Raw genomic sequence first — 24,623 nt, 5'->3', positions numbered from 1 at the left:
GTTTACTTGAATACCCCAATTACATGGAATCTTGACTAGGGCGTGAGATCTTGTTGGTTTGTCCAAATTAGTGTGATACCCTAATATATACCAGAGTAATTTGGGCAGAGAATAAAAAGTTTTTGCAAAGGTCCCCTGGAGATAAAGGAAGAAGTGTTAAACTTCCCAACTGGGAAATTCCTGATATTCTCACAAGTAGTGGGGACAAACAATTCAATAGGTTGAGCCCTCAATCTTGGGGCTTGCCCCTGTGAAGCTTATTCCTGCAAAGGAGAGGCTAAGCTTACTTATAATTATGCCTAAGAGTCACCCAGAAAGCTTTTTTGTTGCTCAGATGTAGCCTCTCCCTCTCTAAGCCAACTTGGCAGGTGAACTCACTGCCCCCGCCCCCTACATTGGACATGACTCTCAGGGGTGTAAACCTTCCTAGCAGCATAAGACCTGACTTCCAGGAATGAGCCAGGACCTGGCACCAGGGGAATGAGAAAGCCTCCTTGAACAAAAGGGGGAGGAGAGAAATGAGACAAAATAAAGCCTCAGTGGCTGAGAGATTTCAAATAGAGTCGGGATGTTATTGTGGAGGTTATTCTTACGCATTATATAGATATCCCTTTTTAGTTTACGACGTATTGGAGTGGCTAGAGGGAAGTGTATCTGAACCTTAGCTAGAGGGAAGTACCTGTGTTTCATTAGCCTTGGTTCTTGAAGAAGACTGTATAACTATATAGCTTTTACCATGTGACTGTGTGATTGTGAAAATCTCGTGTCTGATGCTCCTTTCATTCAAGGTATAGACAGATGAGTAAAATAAAACAAGAAGGATAAGATATTAATAAATAATAGGGAGAGATAAAGAGTAAAAACTAAGTGGATTAAAATAGGATGGGTCAATGAGAGGAAGGAGTAGGGGTATGGAAGGTATGAGTTCTTTTTCTTTATTATTTTTATTTCTTTTTCTGGAGTGATGCAAATGTTCTAAAACTGATCATGGTGAAGAATACACAACTATTTGATGATACTGCGAGTCACCGATTGAATAATATGGTTGAACTGTATGTGTGTGGCTATTTCTCAATAAAAATATTTTTAAAAAAAGAATGCAGGCAGCAGAATAATGGCTGACAAGTTCTGAATCTAAGGCTCTTACAAAGTGGGGATTCTGGTTACAGAGGAGAATAAAAACAAAAAGCACAAACTAACAAAAAATGAAGAGGATAAGAGTATCTGAGATGGAAATACATGAATGATGTTCAACGTTCTCATCTTTCACAACAAGTAAAGTCAATACTAACTAAAATGGAAAGAAGTTTTTAAAAACCATAGTGATTTTAATTTCTTCTCCTTTTCATAATCACTTTCAATATATAGAAAATATTTCCTAAAGAGCCCTCTGATGAAGTAACATTTATCAAAAGCTCAGCAATCTCTCTAGTTTCACCCACTTTCTTTTTCTTCTATAAAAATTGAATAAGAATAAATATCATGTTCCCAACTATAAAGTAGCACACAGAGTTGCTTTCTTTATTAATCCATTCATTCCTCTATCTGCATATATCTATACATGTACAGAGATGACTGCTGCGATGCCCATCTAACAGTTAATTTCTGAATTACAGGATTAGAGTGACTTATGTTTTTTTACTTTTTTCTTTTTTATCTTGCTGCACTGTTTGGATTATTTGTAATATATATGCACCATTTTTATTTAAAAAGAAAAAACTGTACTGGGTGAGAAGGTCATTAAAGACTTCATACAATTTCAAGTCAAGCCTTCAAAGTTTCAGAGAAGAAGGTCTGCTGGTCACTATCACTCATTAAGTCTCCATAAATCTTTTTCAGGCTGAGTCTGAGGAAAGTGGAGTACCAGAAATCCTGTGTTTCCAAACTGTACCAACTTTTCAAAAAGTGACCAGAGCATTCACAAAAGTACTCTTTCTCAACTATTCATGACATGGTCTGACAGCAGTTCCCAAGTTCATTATAACTACCACAGAACATATTTCCACTTACACAACGCTATATTTGGGTTTCAGTGCAATAATGTCTCAAGGTGTTAAACTATCATCTTATGAATAGTCTATTTCTAATATATCTGTAATAAGGAATTATTCTTAAACCCCTATCAAATGAAAGAAATATGCCTAAGGGAAGGGGAAAAGGTATAGCTCATCTAAGTAAAAGTCATATCTGAAAATCAAAAACTTAACAAATCTTATATACAAATTATCTAACATATTAAAATAAGACAACATGGGACATGACACCCAGGGGCGAAAGTCTCCTTGGCAGCATGGGAGATACCTCCCAGGGATGAATCTGGCACTGGCACCATGGAATCAACAATTCCATCCTGACCAAAAGGGGGAAAAGATGTATAACAAAGTATCAGCAGCTGAGAAAGCTCAAATAGAGTTGAGAGGCTACTGTGGAGGTTACTCTTTCTCAAGCTTCAGTTAGGCATTGCTAGTTATCATAACCTGCCAAACTCCAACCAAAACAATTACAGCCAATCCTAAAGAACACCTAGAGTAATATACAAGTTTCCACAAGGGCTGCATGAACTAGTGTAACTTTCCAGAAACCTGCAACTTCCAGATGGGTCCCTGGACCAGATAAGTCCTGAAACCTAGGGGGCCCAGCCTCTCCAGAACATCAGATAGTTCCAACTCCCTACCCCATATTAGTGACAGCCCCTTCCAATATGAAAAATTTGCAATTGCCATAGCCCAAACATACCTAAAGAGAAGGAGGGAATGATCAAAGGTGATGGTGGACTTATACAGAGAAGATAGGATTTAACAAATGAATATGATTGCTGAATCATTAAATTGATATCTCTTAGAAGTAAAAACCTAACATTGTGGAATTGTAACCCATGTCAAACTCTGAAATAGGTTCTACAACTAATGTGGTGCTTTGAGATTTATTGCTTTTATATATACATGTTATTTTTCACAAAAAAAAAAGAAAAAGAAATGAAAAAAAAAAAAAAAGACACATACCAGCAAAGGAGCTTCCATTATCTTTATAAATCGATGAATGTTCAGCGTAGTCAGTGGCTGTTGCATTAGAGTTCTTTGGCATTGCTGCGTCAAGTCCAAGAGTGGTTTACAGTGAAAAAAGTAAAGATGTGCATATTCTATGTCCTCAGGGCTGAAAATTAAAAATAAGGGGTAGATCCACTTAATGAAGTTCAACGCGTGATCCTACTACCACCCAAAAAGGTATAACAACAAATCTCTTGGTCTTAATTCTCATGCTTTTCAAATTACTGTTTTGGTAAAAAGCACATGAGTATAATATTCAAATAAGATGGACTTATGCAAAAAAGAGAATATATTATACTAAAGAAAATAAGCCTTAATATTTTGAACAAACTACTTGAGTTGTATAAGCAATTTTTTTTTCCTGAACTCTTTCTCATGATAGCTTCCAAATTAAGTAATAGGCAGGCTGCTTCTTTTCTTTTTAATAAAAGGCTGTCACCTTATGGACAATGACTATCTTCAAATATAGTTGCTTTTCTAGAGCTATGCTAAATAAAGCTTTGTAACATAAATATTCTTGGTTTAATTTAAACCCAAAGCTGTTTTGAATAAACTTCAGCCAAAACATGCCTTAAGATAGAAACCATGTGACAATTTGTGGGAGTTTGTGAGTTTGTATCTGAAATATAACAAAACTCAGCAAATATGGCTTATAATTTGAGTTTTGGCATTTCCTTTGATATGAGAATTCAAAGATAAAATGTATAGTGGGAGTATAAGGTTTGTGAAAATTAAAATAGCATTTTAAAAATCTCCATATGGCATTAGTAAGGCTTTGACAAAGTACTCAAAAATTTTATTTTTTAAATGTCATTTTCATTCTTGATACATGCTTAAACTGAGGGCCTGAGATTGGTTGCTTTCAAGTTTAATTACAGAGTAATCTGTAATAGATTGAATGGTTAAAAAAATACTCATTCAAAAATTTACTTAATGCCTAGTATGTGTTAAGGTGGTGTTGAATACAAGAGACAATAATGAATAAGACAATTCAAACCCTTGAGGAACTCAGACTAAAGGGAATATATTCAGTAAACAAATAATTAAAATTGTTATAAATACTATAATAGAAACATATACAAAATCTATGAAGAACTTAGAAATATTTTATTCTGTTTCAAGTTGGGGGGGAGAAGGAAGGAATGGGAAAGGAAGATCATTATAGAGTTTAAAAAAAAAATAGAAAGAGAAAATGATTTCCCCAAGAATATATGACAAATGGGCATTTCAGACAAAAGGAACAATGCAGCCAAGATGCAACAAAATTACACCTTTTGAGGAAAACGCTGACTAGTCACATATTGCTGTCCAACTAACTAAAGCAAAACAAAAAGGGGTGCCACCTTATTTTACTGGAAATTTTGAGTGGCAGCTCATAGAATACAAGGAAAATACAAATAACTGGATCAGAAAAAGGGCAGACCCTTGAATAAACGTAAAGACAGGAACAGCAAGAGTTCAGAGGCCTTCTTACTGTCATTAACACACTTTAGCTTCCAAATCTTCTGTGAAGACACCTCATCTCTGCTTCACTACTGCACGGCCAAAACAATTCCCAAGTGCCATACAGTCACTACACTGTCTGATCCTGCTTCTCCATGCCCAATTCCAAGTTCCTGAAGAGACATTCTCATTTGCTCAGGCAAGCCAATGGACTGGCTGGTTCCAAGTGCCCACCTCTGATTTAACTAACTGTGATATGTATAAGGTAGGGAAATCACCCTGCCTAGCCTGCAAACAGATTCTTTAAGAAGGGAATATGGAGACGTAGCAGAAAGTACAGGTATTTCTAACGTATGTTATCTCTTTTATTGCCCATTGTATACATTCTTTCTAACAAATATTTAATTTCAAATATACTCAGACCCAACATGACACAAAAATGAACACACTAGCTTTACCCAATGTTATAGCCCCAACACATGGAAGACTGCCTAGCAGATAGAAGGCATTTAATTCTCTTGAATGAATAACAACCACATGAAAGAGAAGAATTCTTTTGCCTGTCCCTAATGGGGAGATAAAGCAAAATCACAGTCAGCTGCTCCAACCAGAAGTGTTGTCATAGGACTACTGCATTCAGAATCTACAGTTCTTCTGTCTAGGTGTGACTCTTCACCACTTTGTTACCTGCGGATAAATAATCCAAGCATCCCACAATACACTGAATATTCAAGAGCACATGAAAAACAGGATAGCTGTACATTTTAAAATTCCAATTTAGAAAATGGGATTAAAAACAAAAAAAAATGCTGAATAGTACTAGGCCTGTTTATTATTTGTAAGGACTGAGAGATTACTCACAGTGAATATTGCCAGCATTTATGATATTGGCAGCATAACGCTCAAATTGGTAATAAAAAAAATGTGTAATTCTCATATAAGTAGTAACTGTCATCAAAGGTTTATTTAGCCTACTAATGAGGAAACCAGCAAAATGATGACTAGTTTAGTATAGAGAGACTAATGGAAAAAGGAATGCTGATTAATCTCCTAAAGGCAATAAAAAACATGACTTCTCTTTATAAGGATTTTCTTCTTTACCTACCCTTCCAAAACAATCACTTCCCCCTATCAGTTTCATATTCATTAACCTTTAAGTTGACAGCACTGTAAGATGTCTGGGCTTTACCCAATTAGATATGGTAAATCAAATAGAATTAATACTCTCTGAGAGGTCAAAAAGAGGACTGATTTTTAAAAAGCTTTTGCATGACATTAAAAGATCATACAATCACCTTTTACCTTTCTTTGGATTAATTTTCCTGAATAGCAATTTGAAGCCAAATTTAAGATCTTTAAAATGCCCTGGTCATTCTTTGTGTCCTTGAATATTAAAAAAAAGAAAAACTTTAACCCTAAGTTGCTTAGTCAAAAGCAGTTAAGGAATAAAGCAGGCTTCTAGCTAGAATTATCTAGCTAGAAACTAGACAAGGAAAAAAAAATGTAAGCACTCCGTTCAAAAATTCTACTTAAATCTATTTAAAATTATTATGAGAAAAATTTCATAAAAGTTTTATAGAATTGTGACAGAATACTTCTGGAGCTCAGTTATGAAAGCCATTTCTTATCCCTTACTTGATGACTGCAGAGACTATTCCTAAAATGTCTCACTTGACAACTCGTCTTGTGGCTTACCCACATTGCCTTCTTTATCTTGGTCTAACACCACTTCTATATAGTTAAGCTCATTTTCAAACTATATAGAAGATTACAGAAACGAAGGGGACTTCAGATTTCATTGATTATTTATATCCATTTGTGATTTTCATATAAGCCCATACTGTAAGAGTATTAAGGAGATGTGAAATAAATGAACAATAAAATGCTTTTAATTCTGGATATATTCCTTTCATACATACCCAATTCTTTCCAAAACGGCAATTTCTGTGGTTAAGACAAACTGGTATGTGGTCCCATACACAAAAGCAGCTTCCATGACTGCTCGGTGTTCTAAAAAAAAGATACGGGAGTTGGGAGAGAGAAGTTATTTTGTGTTTTGACAATATCTATTCTTACTATTTCCTTACACCTTTTTATGCTGTATTGTATTTAAACTGCTACAAAGAGAAAAAAGGTAAACCCTTAAAAAAAAAACTTTTGTGGTGATTCTACTTAGGAAAATGTGGGCAGGTAAGAAAAATCTATTCTATTCAAAGTAAGGGAAGAATTAAGAGCGAGTAGAAATTGAGTTACATTTGAGAATACAATATGACAAATTTCTGATAGCTTCTGTGCTGGTTTGAAAGGATGTATGTCCCCCCAGAAAAGCCACGTTTTAATCAAAATCCCCTTTCGTAAAGGCAGAATAATTCCTATTCAATACTGTATGTTTGAAATTGTAATCAGATCATCTCCCTGGAGATGTAATTAAATCAAGAGCGGTTGTTAAACTGGATTAGGTGATGACATGTCTCCACCCCTTTGGGTGGGTCTTGATAAATTTCTGGAGTCCTATAAAAGAAGAAATATTTTGGAGAATGGGAGATTTGGAGAGAGCAGAGAATGCTGCAGCACCACAAAGCAGAGAGTCCATGAGCCAGCAACTTTTGGAGATGAAGAAGGAAAATGTTTCCCGGGAAGTTCATGAAACAGGAAGCCAAGAGAAGCTAGCAGATGATGCCATGTTCACCATGTGCCGTTCCAGATGAGAGAGGAACCCTGACCCTGTTCACCATGTGCCTTTCCAGATGAGAGAGAAATTGTGACTGTGTTCGCCATGTGCCTTCTCACTTAAGAGAGAAACCCTGAACTTCATCGGCCTTCTTGAACCAAGGTATCTTTTCCCTGGATGCCTTAGATTGGACATTTCTATAGACTTGTTGTAATTGGGACATTTTCTTAGCCTTAGAACTGTAAACTAGCATCTGATTAAATTTCCCTTTTTAAAGCCATTCTGTTTCTGGTATATTGCATTCTGGCAGCTAGCAAACTATAACAGCTTCTCTCTAATATTAAAGAAGAACATCTGAGTCCACCACACAACTTTATATTTTACACATGCGTATATGTGTGTATATAGTTTCAAACGTGTTCGTATATATAGCTTAAAGAGAAAAATTCTATAAGACCTAATAAGAAAAACAGTGGTTCCCCTATCCTCATCCTAATTCCAGGTCCCAAAGGACACTACCGCTTTCAGCTCTTTTAATGCTTCTTTTGGTATTTATCTCCAACTCTCTAAATGACATACTTATATCCTTACATCTTAACGCCCTTTTTTTTTTTTTAGGTTCTACTATTATCTATTGACATTTCACAATGGAAGATGCTAAATCAGCTCTTTCCTGAACTGTGACCCCACAAACATGTAAATTGCCCATCCTCTCAACATTCCCAATATAGTTATCATGTTTCTTCTACCAATATTCAGTATTTGCATTGCTATGACTTAGCAAACTAACACATTCACAGATGAGACTTCCAGGACAGAATCAACACTTTCCTTTTTTGCACGATTTTGTTTACATCGCAGTTATAATAACTATTTCTTCAATTTTTGTTCAGATGTCTTCTAAATTTATTCCTAAACTCTTCCACAATTATCTAAAACTGTAAATACTTCAAATTTTTCAGGTATTCGATTGATTCCATTTTCTTGGAGACATTTTTACACAGCTTTCTGATTTGCTCCTTATGAACAGCTCCACTTGATCTGCTGCACAGCTGTGATCCTGGGAACTCACGTCATCAAGCTGGGGAGGGTCTTAAGTCTCACTCTTGCTTTGGATCCTTCTTTTGCCTGTTACCCACAATTCTTTAATGACTTGCTCCCTTGCTCTGAGTCTCTAGCACCTTCCTATAAGAGGACATATGGAATACAAGCATACCTCAGAGATACTGCAGGTTTGGTTCCAGACCAACACAATAATGCAAATATTGCAATAAAGGAAGTCATACAAATTTTTTGGTTTCCCACTTATACCGTGGTCTATTAAGTTGTGCAATAGCATTATGTCTTTTCTTAAAAATGTACATACCTTAATTTAAAAATACCTTATTGCTAAAAAAAAAAATGCTAACTATTATCTGAACCTTCAGTGAGTTGTCATCTTTTTGTGAGTGGTGGGTCCTACCTCGTGGTTGTTGCTTGCTGGCTGATCACGAGTGTGTGGCTGGAGCTTGGGGTGGCTGTGGCACTTTCTTAAAATAAGATAACAATGAAGTTTGCTACATCAATTGACTTCCTTTCATGAAAGATTTCTCTATAGTATGCGATGCTGTTTGATAACATTTTACCCACAGGAGAACTTATTTCAAAACTGGAGTCAATTCTCTCAAAGCCTGCCACTGCTTTATCAACTAAGCTGATGTAATATTCTAAATCCTTTGTTATCATTTCAACAACGTTCACAGCATCTTCATCAGGAGTGGATTCCATATCAAGAAGCCACTTTTTTTGCTCATTCATAAGAAGCAACTCCTCATCTGTTAAAGTTTTATCCTGAGATTGCAGCAATTCAGTCATATCTTCAGGCTCCACTTCTAACGCTAGTATTCTTGCTATTTCCACTACATCTAGTTACTTCCTCCATTGTAGTCGAACCTTCAAACACATCAACAAGGGTTAGAATCAGTGTATTCTAAACTCCTATTAATATTGATATCTTAATTCTCCTCCCACGATTCACAAATGTTCTTAATGGCATCTAGAATGGTGAATTCTTTCCAGAAGGTTTTCAGCTTACTTTGCCTGGATCCATCAGAGAAATCACTATCTATGACAGCCACAGCCCTGCAAATCATATTTCTTAAATAATAAGACTTGAAAGTCTAAATTACTCCTTGATCTACAGGCTGCAGAATGGATGTTGTGTTAGCAGCCATGAAAACAACAGTCATTTCACTGAACATCTCCACCAGAGGTCTTGGGTGACCAGGTGCATTGTCAAATGAGCAGTCATGTTTTAAAAGAAATCTTTTTTTCTGAGCAGTAGAGCTCAACGGTGGGCTTAAAATATGCAGTAAACCATGTTGTAAACAGATATGCCGTCATCTAGGCTTTATTTTTCCACTTATAGTGCACAGGTAGAAAAGATTTAGGATCATCCTTAAGACACTTAGGATTTTCAGAAAGGTAAATGAGCAATGGCTTCAACTTCAAGTCACTAGCTACATTAGCCCCTAATAAGAGAGTCAACCTGTCCTCTGAAGCTTTAAAGACAGGCTTTGCACTCTCCTCTCTAGCTATCTCTAGATAGCATCTTCTTCTAATAGAAGGCTGTTACGGCTACACTGAAAATCTGTTGTCTAGAATAGCTACTTTCATCTGTTATCTTAGCTAGATCTTCTGGATAATTTGCTGCAGCTTCTACATCAACACCTGTTGTTTCACCTTGTACTGTGATGTTATATAGATGGTTTCTTTCCTTAAACCTCATGAACCAACCTCTGCTATCTCAAAACTTTTCTTCTGCAATATTCCTCAACTCTCTCAGCCTTCAGAGAACTGAAGACAGTTAGGGCCTTATTGTGAATTAGGCTTTGGATTAAGAGAATGTTGTGGCTAGTTTGATCTATCACTGAAACTTTCTCCATATCAGCATATCAGACTGAGATGAACAATGGCGTATTCACTGGAGTAGCACTTTTAATTTCCTTCAAAAACTTTTTTCTTTGCCTTCACAACTTGGCTAGCTGTTTGGCACAAGAGGTCTTTCAGCCTATCTTAGCTTTTAACATGCCTTCCTTGGCTTTTGACATGCCCTCCTTGCTAAGCTTAATCATTTCTAGCTTTTGATTTCAAGGGAGAGGCGTACAACTCTTCTTTTATTTGAAAACATAAAGGCCATTGTAAGGCAATCAATTGGCCTAATTTCAGTACTACTGTGTCTCAGGGAAAAGGGAGGCCTGAGGAGAGGGAGAGAGGCAGGAGAAAGGCTGGTAGGTAAAGCAGTCAGAATATATACACCAGCCATTGATTAAGGTTGCCGTCTTATATGGGCAAGGTTCATGACGACCCCAAACAATTACAATAGTATCATCAAAGATCACTGATCATAAATCACCATAACAGATATAATAATAAAGGAAACCTTTGAAATACTGTGAGAATTGCCATAATGTGACCCAGAGACTTGAAGTGACCACATGCTGTAGGGGGAAATGATGCCAACAGATTTGCTCAACACAGGGTTCTCACAAACCTTCAATTTGTAAAGAATGCACTATCTATAAAACACAACAAAACACAGCATGCCTATAAACAGTTTTTGTAAATTTGCATTTCTGAAAGTTATCTTTTTCTACTTTCATAACTGATTCGTAGTTGGCTGAGTACAGAATTTGGAAGCGCTGTTTCAAGCTTCAACTCATTTAATCTGCACAATCCCACTAATAGGGCAGTACAATTACTTGCAGCACCTTAGTGATGAGGGAACTGAGGTTAAGGAAGGTGCCCAAGGTCACGCTGTTCAGTAATTAGAGGAGTAACGTCTGGTTCTAGAGCTCTTGTTCAACTACTCTACTATGCTGCCTTTTCAAAGAAAAATAACATAATGGTAAAAACGCTTTAAATTTATTTTATTTTAAAATAAAAGATTGTGATCCAAATACACTACTTTTTAAAGTACATTCTCACTCCAGTACAGAGGCATGACAAAGATTAAAGTAAAAGTTAATAAATACCTGATGTTCCAATGGCTCTTACATATGAGAATACAATATTTGCTTTTCCTTTTAGAGCATTTTCTACATTCTGAACATCTTCCCAGGTGCTAATATATTTTACTTCATTAAAAAGAAGAGCACTGAAATAGAGATTTAATTACCATAAAAATATGATATGCATTTAGTTATTTAATACATATTTGCTGAGAAAGTTTTTAAAAAAAGCAATCAAAAAAAGATACATAATTCCTTGAAGCAAATGATCAGTAGTAAAAACCTAAGCATTTTATATTGAATTAAAATCACTCTCCAAATCTTCAGTCTGTCTCTGAGAGTATAAGCCAGAAACTGTTGTGAGAAATGGCGTGTTTTCTCCACCACAACTTTGAGAGATTTAGGCTGTTTCTACTAATATACTAATCTGATCACACACAACACAGATTTCTACTAATATCCTAATAATCACATAGAGATCTCTTAGCCTTCAGCACATTAGAGCTCCTCATACATCTAAACTGCAGACTTCTCCCCATAGCCTATAAGACTTTGGATGACCCAGACCTTGCTATCTCTCCAACCTCATTTGTTCCACCATTCCTTGTGTCAAACACACTCTAGGCACGTGAGCTTTCTAAAGGTAAGAACTGAACAAGCAGAGCTCTTTCAGACCTCAGGGCCTGTGTACACACAGCTCTCTTTGCTGACAGCTGTTCTCCTTACTCTTTTCCACATGTCTAGTCTCAGCTTAAACATCATTGCCTCAAAGAATCCTTCCCTATCAGTCCTAAGTAGACATTCAGAAGATCCCTCTTTCATTTCTACTATTTGATTCCCTCACGGCACCTACCACAATCTAAATTTTTTATATATATTCATCTACCTCTTTATCCCTGCTCACCCCCATTAAACTATAACCTCTTTGGGGCAGGGACCTTGTATATTTTATCACTATATCTGTAATAACTTAAAATAGAGCCTAGCATACTGTAGGCAAATCAATAAATATTTATTGAAAGAATGAACGAAAAGGTAGGGCAGGAATTATTCATTCCTGTTCTTCAGTTGAAGTGATTTTCATATTTCACTGTAATTCTTCGCCATCGTCTTTTCAACGTATACTCCAGACTAACTGATCATATTTATCCATCCAAAAGGGATTCCCTTTTTTCTTTTCTGCTTCTATTTAAATTCTCTATTCCTAACAACATAACCCATATGTATATATTAAGATAAACTTCAAGGATTTTTGAAAGTTCCTACAAGTCCACACACTACCACATACTTAAATAAGCAAAGGTATAATCAAGTATCTCCAATATATTCGTAAGCACAGTTTCTTATTAAGAATGAGATTCTGTTGGTTTGTCCAGAACGATGCCCTGATAGATCCCAGAGTGATCTGGACAGTAAATAAAAAAGTATTTACAAAGTCCCCTTGGGGGAATGGTGAGAAAGGGGGAAAATCCAACTTCCCCAAGTTGAGTTCTTAATATTCTCACAGGCACTGTGGACAACCAAAGCAATACACTGAGCTCCCAATCTTGAAGTTTGTTCATATGAAACTTAACCCCACAAAGGATAGGTCAAGCCTACTTAAAATCAGGCCTAAGAGTAACCCCCAAGAGAACCTCTTTTGTTGCTCACATGTGACCTCTCTCTCCAGCCAACACGACAAGCAAACTCACTGCCCTCCCCTGTCTACATGGAACATGACTTCCAGGGGTGTGAACCTTCCTGGCAACATGGGACAGAAATCCTGGAATGAGCTGAGACTCAGCATCAAGGGACTGAGAAAACCTCCTTGACCAAAAGGGGGAAGAGTGAAATAAAACAAAATAAAGTGTCAATGGCTGAGAGATTCCAAACAGAGTCAAGAGGTTATCCTGGAGGTTATCCTGGATTAAATAGTTATCACCATGTTAGTCAAGATGTAATGGAGAGGCTGGAGGGAACTACCTGAAAATGTAGAGCTGTGTTCCAGTAGACATGTCTCTTGAAGATGATTCTATAATGATATAGCTTTCACAATGTAACTGTGTGATTGTGAAAACCTTGTGTCTGATGCTCCTTTTATCTACCTTATCAACAGGTAAGTAAAATGAATGGGATAAAAATAAATAATAGGGGGAACAAATGTTAAAATAAATTTAGATTGAAGTGCTGGTGATCAGTGGGGGGGAAGGGTAAATGGTATGGCATGTGTGAATTTTTTTCTGTTGTCTTTTTATTTCTTTTTCTGAATTGATGTAAATGTTCTAAGAAATGATCATGATGATGAATGTGCAACTATGTGATGATATTATAAATTACTGATTATATATGTAGAAAGAAATGATCATAAAAATAAATAAATAAAAAAGAAATCTGCCTCAGATAATGCTGCTAGTCACTGGTAGAGCTGAAATGTTAATCCAGTCTTCTAACACTTAGGCCAGGACTTTTGAAACTACATTACTACTGACCTCTCTTATAAATGGGAAACCAAGTGAAAAGGAAGGTAACTAAGAATGACAAGTAAGTCATAGGGGCTATCTGGGTTCTTAATTGCTTATACATTTTAGCTAACAAATTCAAAATTACCCTGAACTCTTTCAAAACAATTGGGAAGGCACCACCTGGTGAACTCGATTGAACTACCATGTAAATTCCAGGCATGGGAATTATATTTACCCATTTACTTTATTTTCTCTAGTAACTCCATTTATCTGCCACAAACGTCAAATCTGAGAGTGGAAATTTCCCTAAACTCCTTCCTCAATAAAGACTGGTAAAAATACATTTTAAAAAGCCAAAATTTATTAGGCTCTTAGCCCATGACAGGCACAGCACTGAGTGTTCATCTGTTGAGGTCAGTTGTCACGTTGGGGGCTGCTCAGCTCTGAACTCCATCCTTCTTCTACATGAAGAAGGTTTTCTAAGTCTTGATGGTAAACAGCCCAAATACCATTACAGGAGCTGATAATATAAACTTGCCTTCCCAGGCTCCCTGGGGCAAGGCGTGGATGCATGACCCAGAATCACTTGCCTAAGACTCTGAACCAGGAGCTAGTGATGTAAAGAATCAAGGACAGTAGGGAATTAGTTTGAGACGCAGTCATAGCATCTGTCAGCTTCATAGGCAGCAGCACCAATGGTGCTGCTAAGGACAGTCCCCAGGGTAGGGGATGCAGAATGTGGCATCCAGTGCTCAAAAGGAATGCAGCAGTCCTCCCCAAACTAGTTCTGCATCAAGATTTTGACTATAATTCAGGGCTGTATTACCTGTGAATCCAATGCTCCAGCCCTTCTAAGTGAGCCCGAGATACTCTATACCCTCACCAAAATATTTTTCGCTAAAGCCAGTCAGATCCAGGTTCTGGGGCTTATAACTAAGAATGCTCAGCAATGCCTTCTGCTTTGTTTTGTTTTCATGAAAACCATCTAAGATCGGTACCATCATTAACCCCATTTTACATGGGCCCAGAGAGGTCACCTTGCCGAACATCACAAAGCTCGTTAAGTAACCGTTGTCCACGAGGCAAACAATCTAATGATCTCTGTGATTTTCCCAATGGCATCCTAACTTTAATATATTTTAAAAATATGTTCATTTCCATATTTAACTGGGAATCTCTAGAATCTATTCCACAAGCCTGAACTCCTTCCCTGAAGTCCCAAAGAGGAGAAAAATTGACAGAAATGGGTTAAAGGAAAAGTCTCTCTTGGGATTTTTTTTCTCTATTCATGGGATAAAATGATGGCCTTGGGAGCAACTTCTACCCCAGAAAGCCTTCCTGTTCCTAGGAGGCTTTTCCTGAGACTCTCCTATCATAGCCATTAGGTAGATAAGATGCATGGTCAGGAACTGAGCAGGCATCAGAAAGAAAAGGAACCAAATGGTCTACCTGACCCCTACTCTGAGAATAGTAGGGCCCTCAGTCTTTATTCAGAAAAGAAGCCATTTTCATAATAAATATTTGTCATTATTTAAATTCTAAATAAAACCCAACAAAAAGGAAACGTTACTTTCTATTTTGTCATACCAAAACCCCTGGTGGGGGCAGGAGGGAGAATAAGAAAGAGAGAAAGTGCTTCTCTCTAAATGAATTACATTGTTACTGGGCAGGTTCATGTATAAGATATCCAAGAGTTTCATCAAGTGTGTTCTTAATTCATTGTTTTCTAAATCACACAAAGGAGAAGTTACCTCTGAAATGTGAATTGATAGTAGGAATATTAACTAAATCCACAAACATCAGTCTTACTTTTGTCATCATACCTTGCATATTCTCCTACTAGCTTACTTTTTATAGCATTCCTACCGCCAGAAAAAATCTCTTAGGCTCATGACATAAGAGAAATATTTTGCTCTTCCCATTTTTAATACATAAAAAACAAAGCTTCCACATTCATTCATCCATAAATCCAGTATTCATTATCTCATATAAGACAAACATGCTGCAATGCACTGGCAGAAACACTCAAAGGTCACAGTTTGGGGACTATAACCATTATTACCAATTGGAAAAGAGCTCTGATGAATCCAAATCCAAACCAAGTAGTTTTTTCAATTTTAATTTCCCAGTAAAATGTATGTCACTCCAAACAAGAACCCATCTGATTAATACTGTATAGGAACAATTTTGGTTTAGATAAAAGAATGATTCACAGCATAACACCTATTAAGAAGAGGCCAGCACAGGTACAGTTCAGTTTTAAAGGAAGATGCTTCCAACAATGTGTTAAACCATAAAATATTAGGAGAGAATATAACAGTTGAAAACAATTCCTATAATATTTGAAGAATGTATTATGAGTAGCATGTTAATTTAAAAGGAAAGAAACCTTTCATTTTCTGACAAAGTGTTAATTTAGAAGAACATCAAGTACCACATCTAACTGCAACCTTAATAAGAGTGCACTATTTTTACAGCACTGGACAATCTTCCCCTTTTGCTTCATTTGGTGACCAACAATGTCAAGGCTCAGACGAGCAAGCTGCTCTCAGTAACAGGCCAAGTCATCAGCTCCCAGATGGAAAGTCAATGCCACTTTCTCTTATATTTGCTCTGAGGGTCTGGATGAAGACCTGGGGGACAGGTGGGGAATGTGTTGCTCCCCTGCTCACATTACCCTCCCTTCTCCCCCCTTCTTCTCTCTCTCCTCTCTCCCTTCTCCTTTCCTCTCTTTTTCTTTCTCACTTTCTGTATCTATTTCTCTTTTTCTTCTCTTATTCCTCTCCTAAAAATATATAAATAAATTTTTTAAATCTCGGAACAATACCAACTTTACAGCCAATAATATGGTGGTTAACTGTTAAGTTGCGATTTTTTCTTTTGTATGTATTTTTTTTCCTCAGGGTGCATCCTATTAAGAACATATGGTCAAATTAATGTTCTAAAGACACTTCAAATAGTTTCTTTCTGGTTACGCTGCAACTCAATATACAGCAGGTTTATTTCTTAAATTTTGCTTCTGACTTTTAGTAACTTTTTATTTCATTTTGTTGTATAATTATGGAAAAATATTTACATGGTTTCAAAATCAAATCTACAAACCAAAATACATTCAGAAAAGTCTAACCTATTCCTTTTCACTCAGTCTTGATTCCTCCCTTCCCCTATACAGAATAATTTAACATATTTCTGGTTTATCCTTCCATTTAAAAATTAACACATAATAATGTTACAGACACAGAGATATATCCATAAAATTAAAACCTAGCATTCGTGGAGTATAAGCCACAATGTAATTTTACATGCACTTGAATGGGGACTCAAATTCTCAGTAAATCTTGGCTTCTTCAAGTATCATACAGCCTTCCAATCTGCATTCTAAGATTATAGTACCTCTACCTCAATCTCCCATATCTCCAAGTGATTTAGCCTCAGACTGGTTATTACTCACCTCTTTTTTCTAAAATATTACCCCTCTTAATACCATTTGGATTTCAAGTAAAGTTTTCTTCACATAGTTAACTAACCACTCAATTCCACCAGTTTTGACTACATATACTTTAGAAAATAGTGTTAAAAATTTTTAGACTACAAAACCAAATTCTTATTTTTAATATAAATTTCATTTATTTTTTAATTAGTAGTACTTTTATGTGGTTCAAAACTCAAAAGGTACCAAACAAGTTGAAGAATAAAGAGTTACCTACAATTTCCTACTCCCTAGCCACCCTATTCCTTTCCTGTCAACTAATACTCTCAGTTTCTCATAAAACTCTGAGATATTTATGCCTTACGCATTTATTTTTATATGCCTCTGTAAGAAGACAATCCTCTCTGGATTTCTCAGTGCTCCTGTAAAGTCTGAGCCTCCAGAACATGGAAATTGGCATGATATAAGGACAGAAAATGTCCCAGGGCTTCCCACCCCAGAGCAAAACGGTAATGGATAAGGGGTAGAAACCTCATTTCTCAAGGAAGGATTTGTTTATGTTACAGAGAAAATGATAAGTACTCTCTGTCTGGAGGGAGATGTGCCAGCTCCTATATAAACTCAGTGATTAATAATTTCAGAGTTCTGTGGTGTACATACAGGTGTAACCATTTGGCTCTTATCTCATCGTCCTATGAAGAACTGGGTATATATATATATACATATAAAACATCTCAGACCCTTCACAGTTTTGAACTAATGCCCCCTTTCTTATATACATGGTACTGTTCTGTCTCCTAAGCACTGAGAAATCAATGTTCCTGGAAAATCAATGTGAGAAAATTTTAATAGAACAAGAGGTCTGTATATTTTGAATCAAGGATGATGTAACAATATTATAAATAGCCTACCCAAAAAAGCTACATGGTAGGCCATAATAGCCCAGAAAAGACCAATTTTTTTTTAATTTGTAAAGGTTTTCCTAAGTTTACACTTCTTATTCTGTGTCCAGAGGCTACTAACTTAATTTTTTCACCAATTGCTTTTTTCCACATTCTGAAAATAAGGAATTATCTAAAACCCTGATCATTCCTGTTAACAAGGAAGCAAAGTTCAAGTATACTTGTGGATCACTGGTCTCAATTAACACACTATACATGAAAAATAAATTTAAAAATAATAATAATAAATTAATCAATTGATTAAAATGGTTTGGGAAAAAGAATAATGAGAAAGGCTTACCTATTTTTTTAAAATGCAAACAAAACAAAACAATTTAAATATTCTCAAATGCAAGCTTCCACTTCATACATAAGTGCTTGGAGAAATATAAAAACAATTCAACATTATCTAAAATATTTCTCCTTGATTATAAGGCTACATGATGGATTTGTTTAAAAAATAACCAACAAGCTAGTTGAAACTGACATATTTTAATTTGTGTGCTAATAAATTTTGTATGGAAAAAATGCCACTAACTAGTAAATTAAAAAATTCAAACAAAAATTATTAATGCATGGCTATACACATATTGTATAATTTTTATATACATATAGCTCATATAGGTATAATTTTTCAGGTAACACAGTCTTAGAAGAAAGACTTAAGGATAAAAGCCAAAAAATATAACTGCTTAGCTGAGTAACAGAATTACAACATTTTCAAGTTTCATTCATGGCTTTGTATATTCTTTTCATATTTATAACAATAAGGATATTATTTCTGCAATCTAAAATGTTCATTTTTCCAGTATTTCTTTAAAACTTTTTTTGACTTTTTTTACTGTATAATATAACATACATACAAAGCAAAGAAAGAAAAAAGCAATAGTTTTCAAAGCACTCTTCAACAAGTAGTTACAGGACAGATCCCAGAGTTTGTCATGGGCTACCATACCATTCTCTCCAATTTCTCCTTCTAGCTGCTCCAAAATATAAGAGGCTAGAAGGAAGAAATATTTTTTATCATCACAATCGTCTTTGTTTTCCTTTTTTGTGAAAAACAACATATATACAAAAAAGCAATACATCTCAAAGCACAGCACAACAATAAGTTGTAGAACAGATTTCAGGGTTTGGTATGGGTTAAAATACCATAATTCTAGGTTTATATTTCTAGCTGCTCTAAGATACTGGAGACTAAAAGAGATATCAATTCAATAATTCTGCATTCATATTCATTTGTTAAATCCTATCTTCTCTGTATAACTCCATCTTCATCTTTGATCTTTCTATCCCAATCTTTAGGGGTATTTAGGCTATGGCCATTCTAAGTTTCTCATGTTGGAAGAGGCTGTCAATGATATGGGGTAGGGAGATGGAACTAGTTGATGTTCTGGAGAGGCTGGGCTAGGTTTCAGGACTTATCTCGTCCGGGGACCCATCCGGAGGTTGTAGGTTTCTGGAAAGTTACCCTAGTGCATGGAACCTTTGTAGAACTTTATATAGTGCCCTAGGTGTTCTTTAGGATTGGCTGGAATGGTCCTGGATGGGATTTGGCAAGTTATGGTAGGTCGCAATGTCTAACTGAAGCTTGCATACGAGTGACCTCCAGAGTAGCCTCTCGACTCTATTTGAACCTTCTCTGCCACTGATACTTTATTAGTTACACTTCCTTCCCCTTCTGGTCAGAATGGAATTGTTGGTTCCACAGTGCCAGGGCCAGACTTATCTCCAGGAGTCCTCTCCCACACCACTAGGGAGATTTTATCCCTTGGATGTCATGTACCGAATAGGGGGGAGGGTAGTGATTTCACTTACAGGGTTGGGCTTAGAGAGAGAGGCCACATCTGAGCAACAAAAGAGGTCCTCCAGAAGTAACTCAGGCATACTGACAGGTAGCCTAAGCTTCTCTGCTACATACATAAGCTTCACTAGAGTAAGCCTCAAGATGAAGGGCTTGGCCTATTGATTTGGGTGTCCCTAAGTTTGACACAGTATCAGGTGTTTCCCTGGTGATAAAGTTTAATAGTTTCATTTTTTTTCTCCCATCCCTCAAGGGACTTTGCCAATACTTTTTGGTTATCTGCCCAGTATATTATAGGATGTATCCAGGCAAAACATTAGACTGTACAGGTTTAAAGGCCCTCATTCTTATTCTGGGCTCTCTGTGCTTCAGATGTTCAAATGAGCTATCCAGATGGGTTGAACTAGATTATGTGCTATTGAAAATTTAGGTTCTGGACAAAATAAACTTTTCTTACTTTGGTCTCAAAGAATAGGTGCAATTTTAAAATACAGAAAATGTCTTTCCCATCCCTATGTTCTGAATTACCTCAATCCCAACCTGATCGGCTTCATTCTCATCTCCAAATACCAGGTTATAGATATATAAAACATCCTCTCAAAATCCAGAAATAATAATCACCACTCTAGACTAAATGTGTCTGCTATAAGAGCTTATAATCTAGGCCCCTGCTTTCTTAACAGCATTTTCTAAAGGAAACCATACAATAATTGCTCTTTCGTTTCTGGCTTATTTTGCCTCACCAAATGACCCATTCCATCTTTATTTAATAATAAAAAAATCAGTAAGGCAGAAGGATACAAAACGAATACACAGAAATCAATAGTTTTCACATATGTATGTATATATATAATTCATAACTACATATGTTACATAAAATATAGACATATTTGTCTGCATATGTTAGAAGATAATGCAAAAAAGATCCCATTTACAGTAGGAACAAAAGAAATAAAATACCTAGTAATAAATTTAAATTGTCTGTGTTATAGATGAAGAAAACTTTAAAACATAACTAGAAGGTACAAAATAAACTTGAAGAAATAGAAAGATGTCGCTCTGGGACAGGAAGATTTATCATAAACATGTCAATTCTGTCCAAAATAATTTATAAATTTAATACCAGTAGGATTTAGGTAAGGAGGGAAAGAAACTGGACAAACTAATTTTATGTATTACAAATAAACATAATAAACAAGCAACTTTGAAAAGAGAATAGAAAGGGAGCTAACCTATCATATATAACATAGCAATCTTTTTAAGCAGTGTGACTGATATACAAATAGGTCGATCAATGAAGCAGAATTTAAAAGTCCAGAAATAGAGCAAATATATATGGAACATAAAAAATAGAATCTCAAATGCAGTATCAGTTATGTTGGGACATCTGAGGCGCCACCTCCATAATATACAGCTAAATCCATTCCTCATACAATTCACCAAGCTAAACTCCAAATGGATTGAAAATTTAAAAGTAAGAGTGAAACCATAATTCTACAAGGAGGAAACCTGCTGAATTCCTCTATAACAATGCAAAAGGACTTTACTACAACTTAAAATCCAGAAGTCGAAATAGGAAGGACAAATGTGACCACATAAAATTTTTTTAAAGGATATAATACAGAAATTCAAAAGCTAAATAACAAACTTGAAAAAAATTTCTGTAGGTCCTGTCATAAAAGGTTAATCTCCTTTATGTGAGAGAGAAAGACTAGAAGTTAGTAAGAATAAAGTTCAAAATTCAATAGAAAAATAGGCAAAAAGCTATCAAGCAACAGTTAATTTCCTACTCTACAAATAGTATGCAAGTGTAAAAGAATACAAGAGAAAGAAACTGCTCATCAGGCATTGGATATTTCAAATTGATGGCTTTATCAGGGAAAAAAAGGATGACAGATGGAAAGGCATTTTTTTTCCTTGTGGCAATTTGTAAGGTACAAGCTAAGATACAGCACATTATTTAGCACAGTTTCTTCAACATTCCAAATATCATCATTGGAAATTTTTATAAAATACCATATTCCATAAGACATTTTCCTTACATTTTAAATAAAACTGGTCACTGCCTCTTTGGAATTCTCAGATTTAGTGTTGACCTGGGGTGCTCTCTGGGTATGGCCTAAATGTCAACAATACCTAAATTTGTAGGGCTCAAATCCCTACAGCTGCTTCCTTGACAGAGGCAGGGTGGATAGTAAAATAAAGGAGACTCATCTTTTTCTGTAAATCTGATGTTCTTGATTGCCCATATCAGAGGGTGGTTAGATTGGTTTGGGGGAAGAGCAAAGCAGGAAAGAAGGCAAAAAAGGGATCAAGGATGAACTCAAATCTGTAGTTTTGCTGATTTGGCAAAGCATCTTGTTACCAAGTTCAGTTAATTTCGCCTCCAAAACATTAAAAAAAAAAAAAAACTTCCTCCTTGCTATCTCTACTCTACACCTCCCTGGATTATATAATAACCACACAATGGCTTCTACAAGAGCTTAGATCCTGCAAATCTTTCTCACCTCCACCAGAAAGATCTCTCAAATGCAAATGTCTGCCTATGACCCTTCAGTGACAAACCCAAAAGCTCAGTTTACACAGTAAACAAACATACCCCTTCATCTGACCACCACCCTCCATCTCTGTTCTCAACTCCGTCTTCACATTTTATGTTCCAGCAAAATCAACCTCTCCAAGCTGTTTCTAACTTTCATACTTTTGCTCCCATGGTACCCCCTGGTTCCCTCACCTTCCTCTTCTTCACCAAGCAAACTTCTGCTTATCCTTAAAGGCATATCCAAAGCATCACCTCCTTCAGGAAGCCATCGTGATAAATATCCTCTTTCATTCTAGACACAAATAACTATTCCCTACTCTGTAGTTCCATAGGCCCTATGCATGCATACTTTTATTATTTTACTTACAACACACTTTCTGTTCATATACAATCTCCCCAACAAAACACTAAACTCTAAGAGAACAGAGGCAACACCCTGCTCTGTTTTGTACATCCAGTGTCTAATTAAAGTACCTGGCAGATAGCTGGAACGTGGGGAATAGCCTTTGTGGAACTGATACTCTATAAATCAGCATTAATACAACAGGTAGGAACAGGACACTACCACAGCAGGACTGAAAGACGCAAGCCCCATGAGCCAACCAGTTCGGACAACAGGGTGGCAGTACTGACAGCTTCTCCCCATCTAGGGTCCAACTGTTTCAAAACCAACTTGTCATTGGTCAGTCCAACGTAGAACTGATGCTTGAGGACTTAGATTCACATTTTATATGAAAAGACAGTCTTATCATACCCCTATTTCTTTCTTTTTTTCTTTTTTAAAAAAAATATTTTTATTGACAAATCTTCCCTGAGATACAGTCTATACATGATGTACAATCAATGGCTCACTATATCATCACATACTTTTAAAATTCATCACCATGATCATTTTTAGAACATTTACATAATTTCAGAAAAATAAATAAAAGGAAAATCTCATATATCCCATACCCCTTAACCCCTATTTCTTAAAGATTCTTTTTCTGTTTCTTTGTCCTCATTTCTGGGTCGAACACAGTCCAGTTATCCACAGGAAAAACAGCAGAAATCAGTAAGCTTCCTAACAACAAATATGTTCCTGATAACAAATATTGTTATCTATCACTTGGACTTTTTGCTAAGCTTCATATGACTCCCATCCTCAACAGACACCCCTATTCCATCCTTGAAAAGGGCTTCCATGGCTGTCCCCAATTGCTCTATGGAATTCCCTCTTTAAAAAGCCAACCCTAATGATCAATTTTTTAAAAAAAAAGCCAACCCCTACTCCTTATAATGGGCCGATGGCAATCAAGAACTTCTGAAGATCTTTCTTTAATATAGCATCAGGACAGGAACATTTTAAAGTGTTCATTTGTAAAGTGATAATAACTTTACCTGTAAGTTTTAAGTTTTTCTGTAATTTAATTTCCATCCAACTTTTGAGGGAATTGAGTGGGAAAGGAGAAGGAAAAAGAGGAAGCCAGGCAGAAAAAAAAGATAATCAATGCCAGTAAAGGTCTTCATGGGCAAGAAATCTATAATAGTGTTAAATTGGAAAAGTCCATACAAACATTTGACCTTAAGAAGTCATATATTTTCTAGCTGTCACATCTCACACAAGGTAGGTTGTGGAAATGGACCCATGCAGGCTTGACCCTAAAGATGCCAAGCAAGGGAAATCAAACTCTGATTCACTCTGTCTCTCAGTAAACACTTAGGCATGTGCTGGGACTATTTAAACTATTTCTGCACTTACTAAGCAGCACAGAGCTAAAGACTCCAGAAAAGGTCTGGCTGGGGTGAGAAGAACACCAAGTCCCTAAAAAGCCCCAGTGAGAGCAGAAAAGATTAGCTTTTTATCTGGTGAAATCCTCACTCCACAGCTAGAAATCACAAGCAACTCTGTGACTCTGTGGTCATGTCGTGTCATTTTCTATGTTAAATCCATTAAAGAAATTTACAGACCAGCAATTTGTGTGAAATTGATGCTTACAAATATAATGTTAAAATTCTAAAATATTTCAATGTTTGTGGTGGTCTAAGTGAACTCAATAGATAAATAACAAGGAAATAAGGGAAGGAGGAAGCCCTGTACTTACAAGAGCACATGAGCAACGACGGCATTTACATCAAACAAGGCATCAGTAGGGAATTCTCTGAGTAATATGTGGCCCCTATAAAAAATTCAAAACACATTTCAGAAATATCGCCTTAGAATTTCATGCATTTGTCTACCTAATATACTTGCCTGTAAGTTCCTTCATGTGAAAGTCTGTGTCTTATCCATATATATCCCATGTGCCTGCCAGAAAGCTGCCACATAATACACA

The 24,623-nt window shown here is 36.2% G+C and overlaps 1 protein-coding gene across 2 annotated transcripts in view; it reads right to left on the bottom strand.

Moving 5' to 3' along the window:
• Positions 1 to 24,623, bottom strand: part of TXNDC16 (thioredoxin domain containing 16) — a 131,420-nt gene that overhangs the window by 91,067 nt on the left and 15,730 nt on the right. For both annotated transcript variants that reach the window (XM_077122632.1, XM_077122631.1), the window contains exons 6-9: positions 24,393 to 24,467; positions 11,175 to 11,296; positions 6,410 to 6,500; positions 3,003 to 3,153 (exon numbers count right to left, since the gene is read on the bottom strand). In XM_077122632.1, coding sequence (XP_076978747.1) covers positions 3,003 to 3,153; positions 6,410 to 6,500; positions 11,175 to 11,296; positions 24,393 to 24,467 — 439 coding nt within the window. The remainder of the gene's footprint in view (positions 1 to 3,002; positions 3,154 to 6,409; positions 6,501 to 11,174; positions 11,297 to 24,392; positions 24,468 to 24,623) is intronic.

This window comes from Tamandua tetradactyla, chromosome 12, assembly GCF_023851605.1.
Source record: "Tamandua tetradactyla isolate mTamTet1 chromosome 12, mTamTet1.pri, whole genome shotgun sequence".
Taxonomy (NCBI): domain Eukaryota; kingdom Metazoa; phylum Chordata; class Mammalia; order Pilosa; family Myrmecophagidae; genus Tamandua; species Tamandua tetradactyla.
The sequence above is the reverse complement of the archived record's forward strand: the minus strand, read 5'-3'. Positions and strand labels throughout refer to the sequence as shown.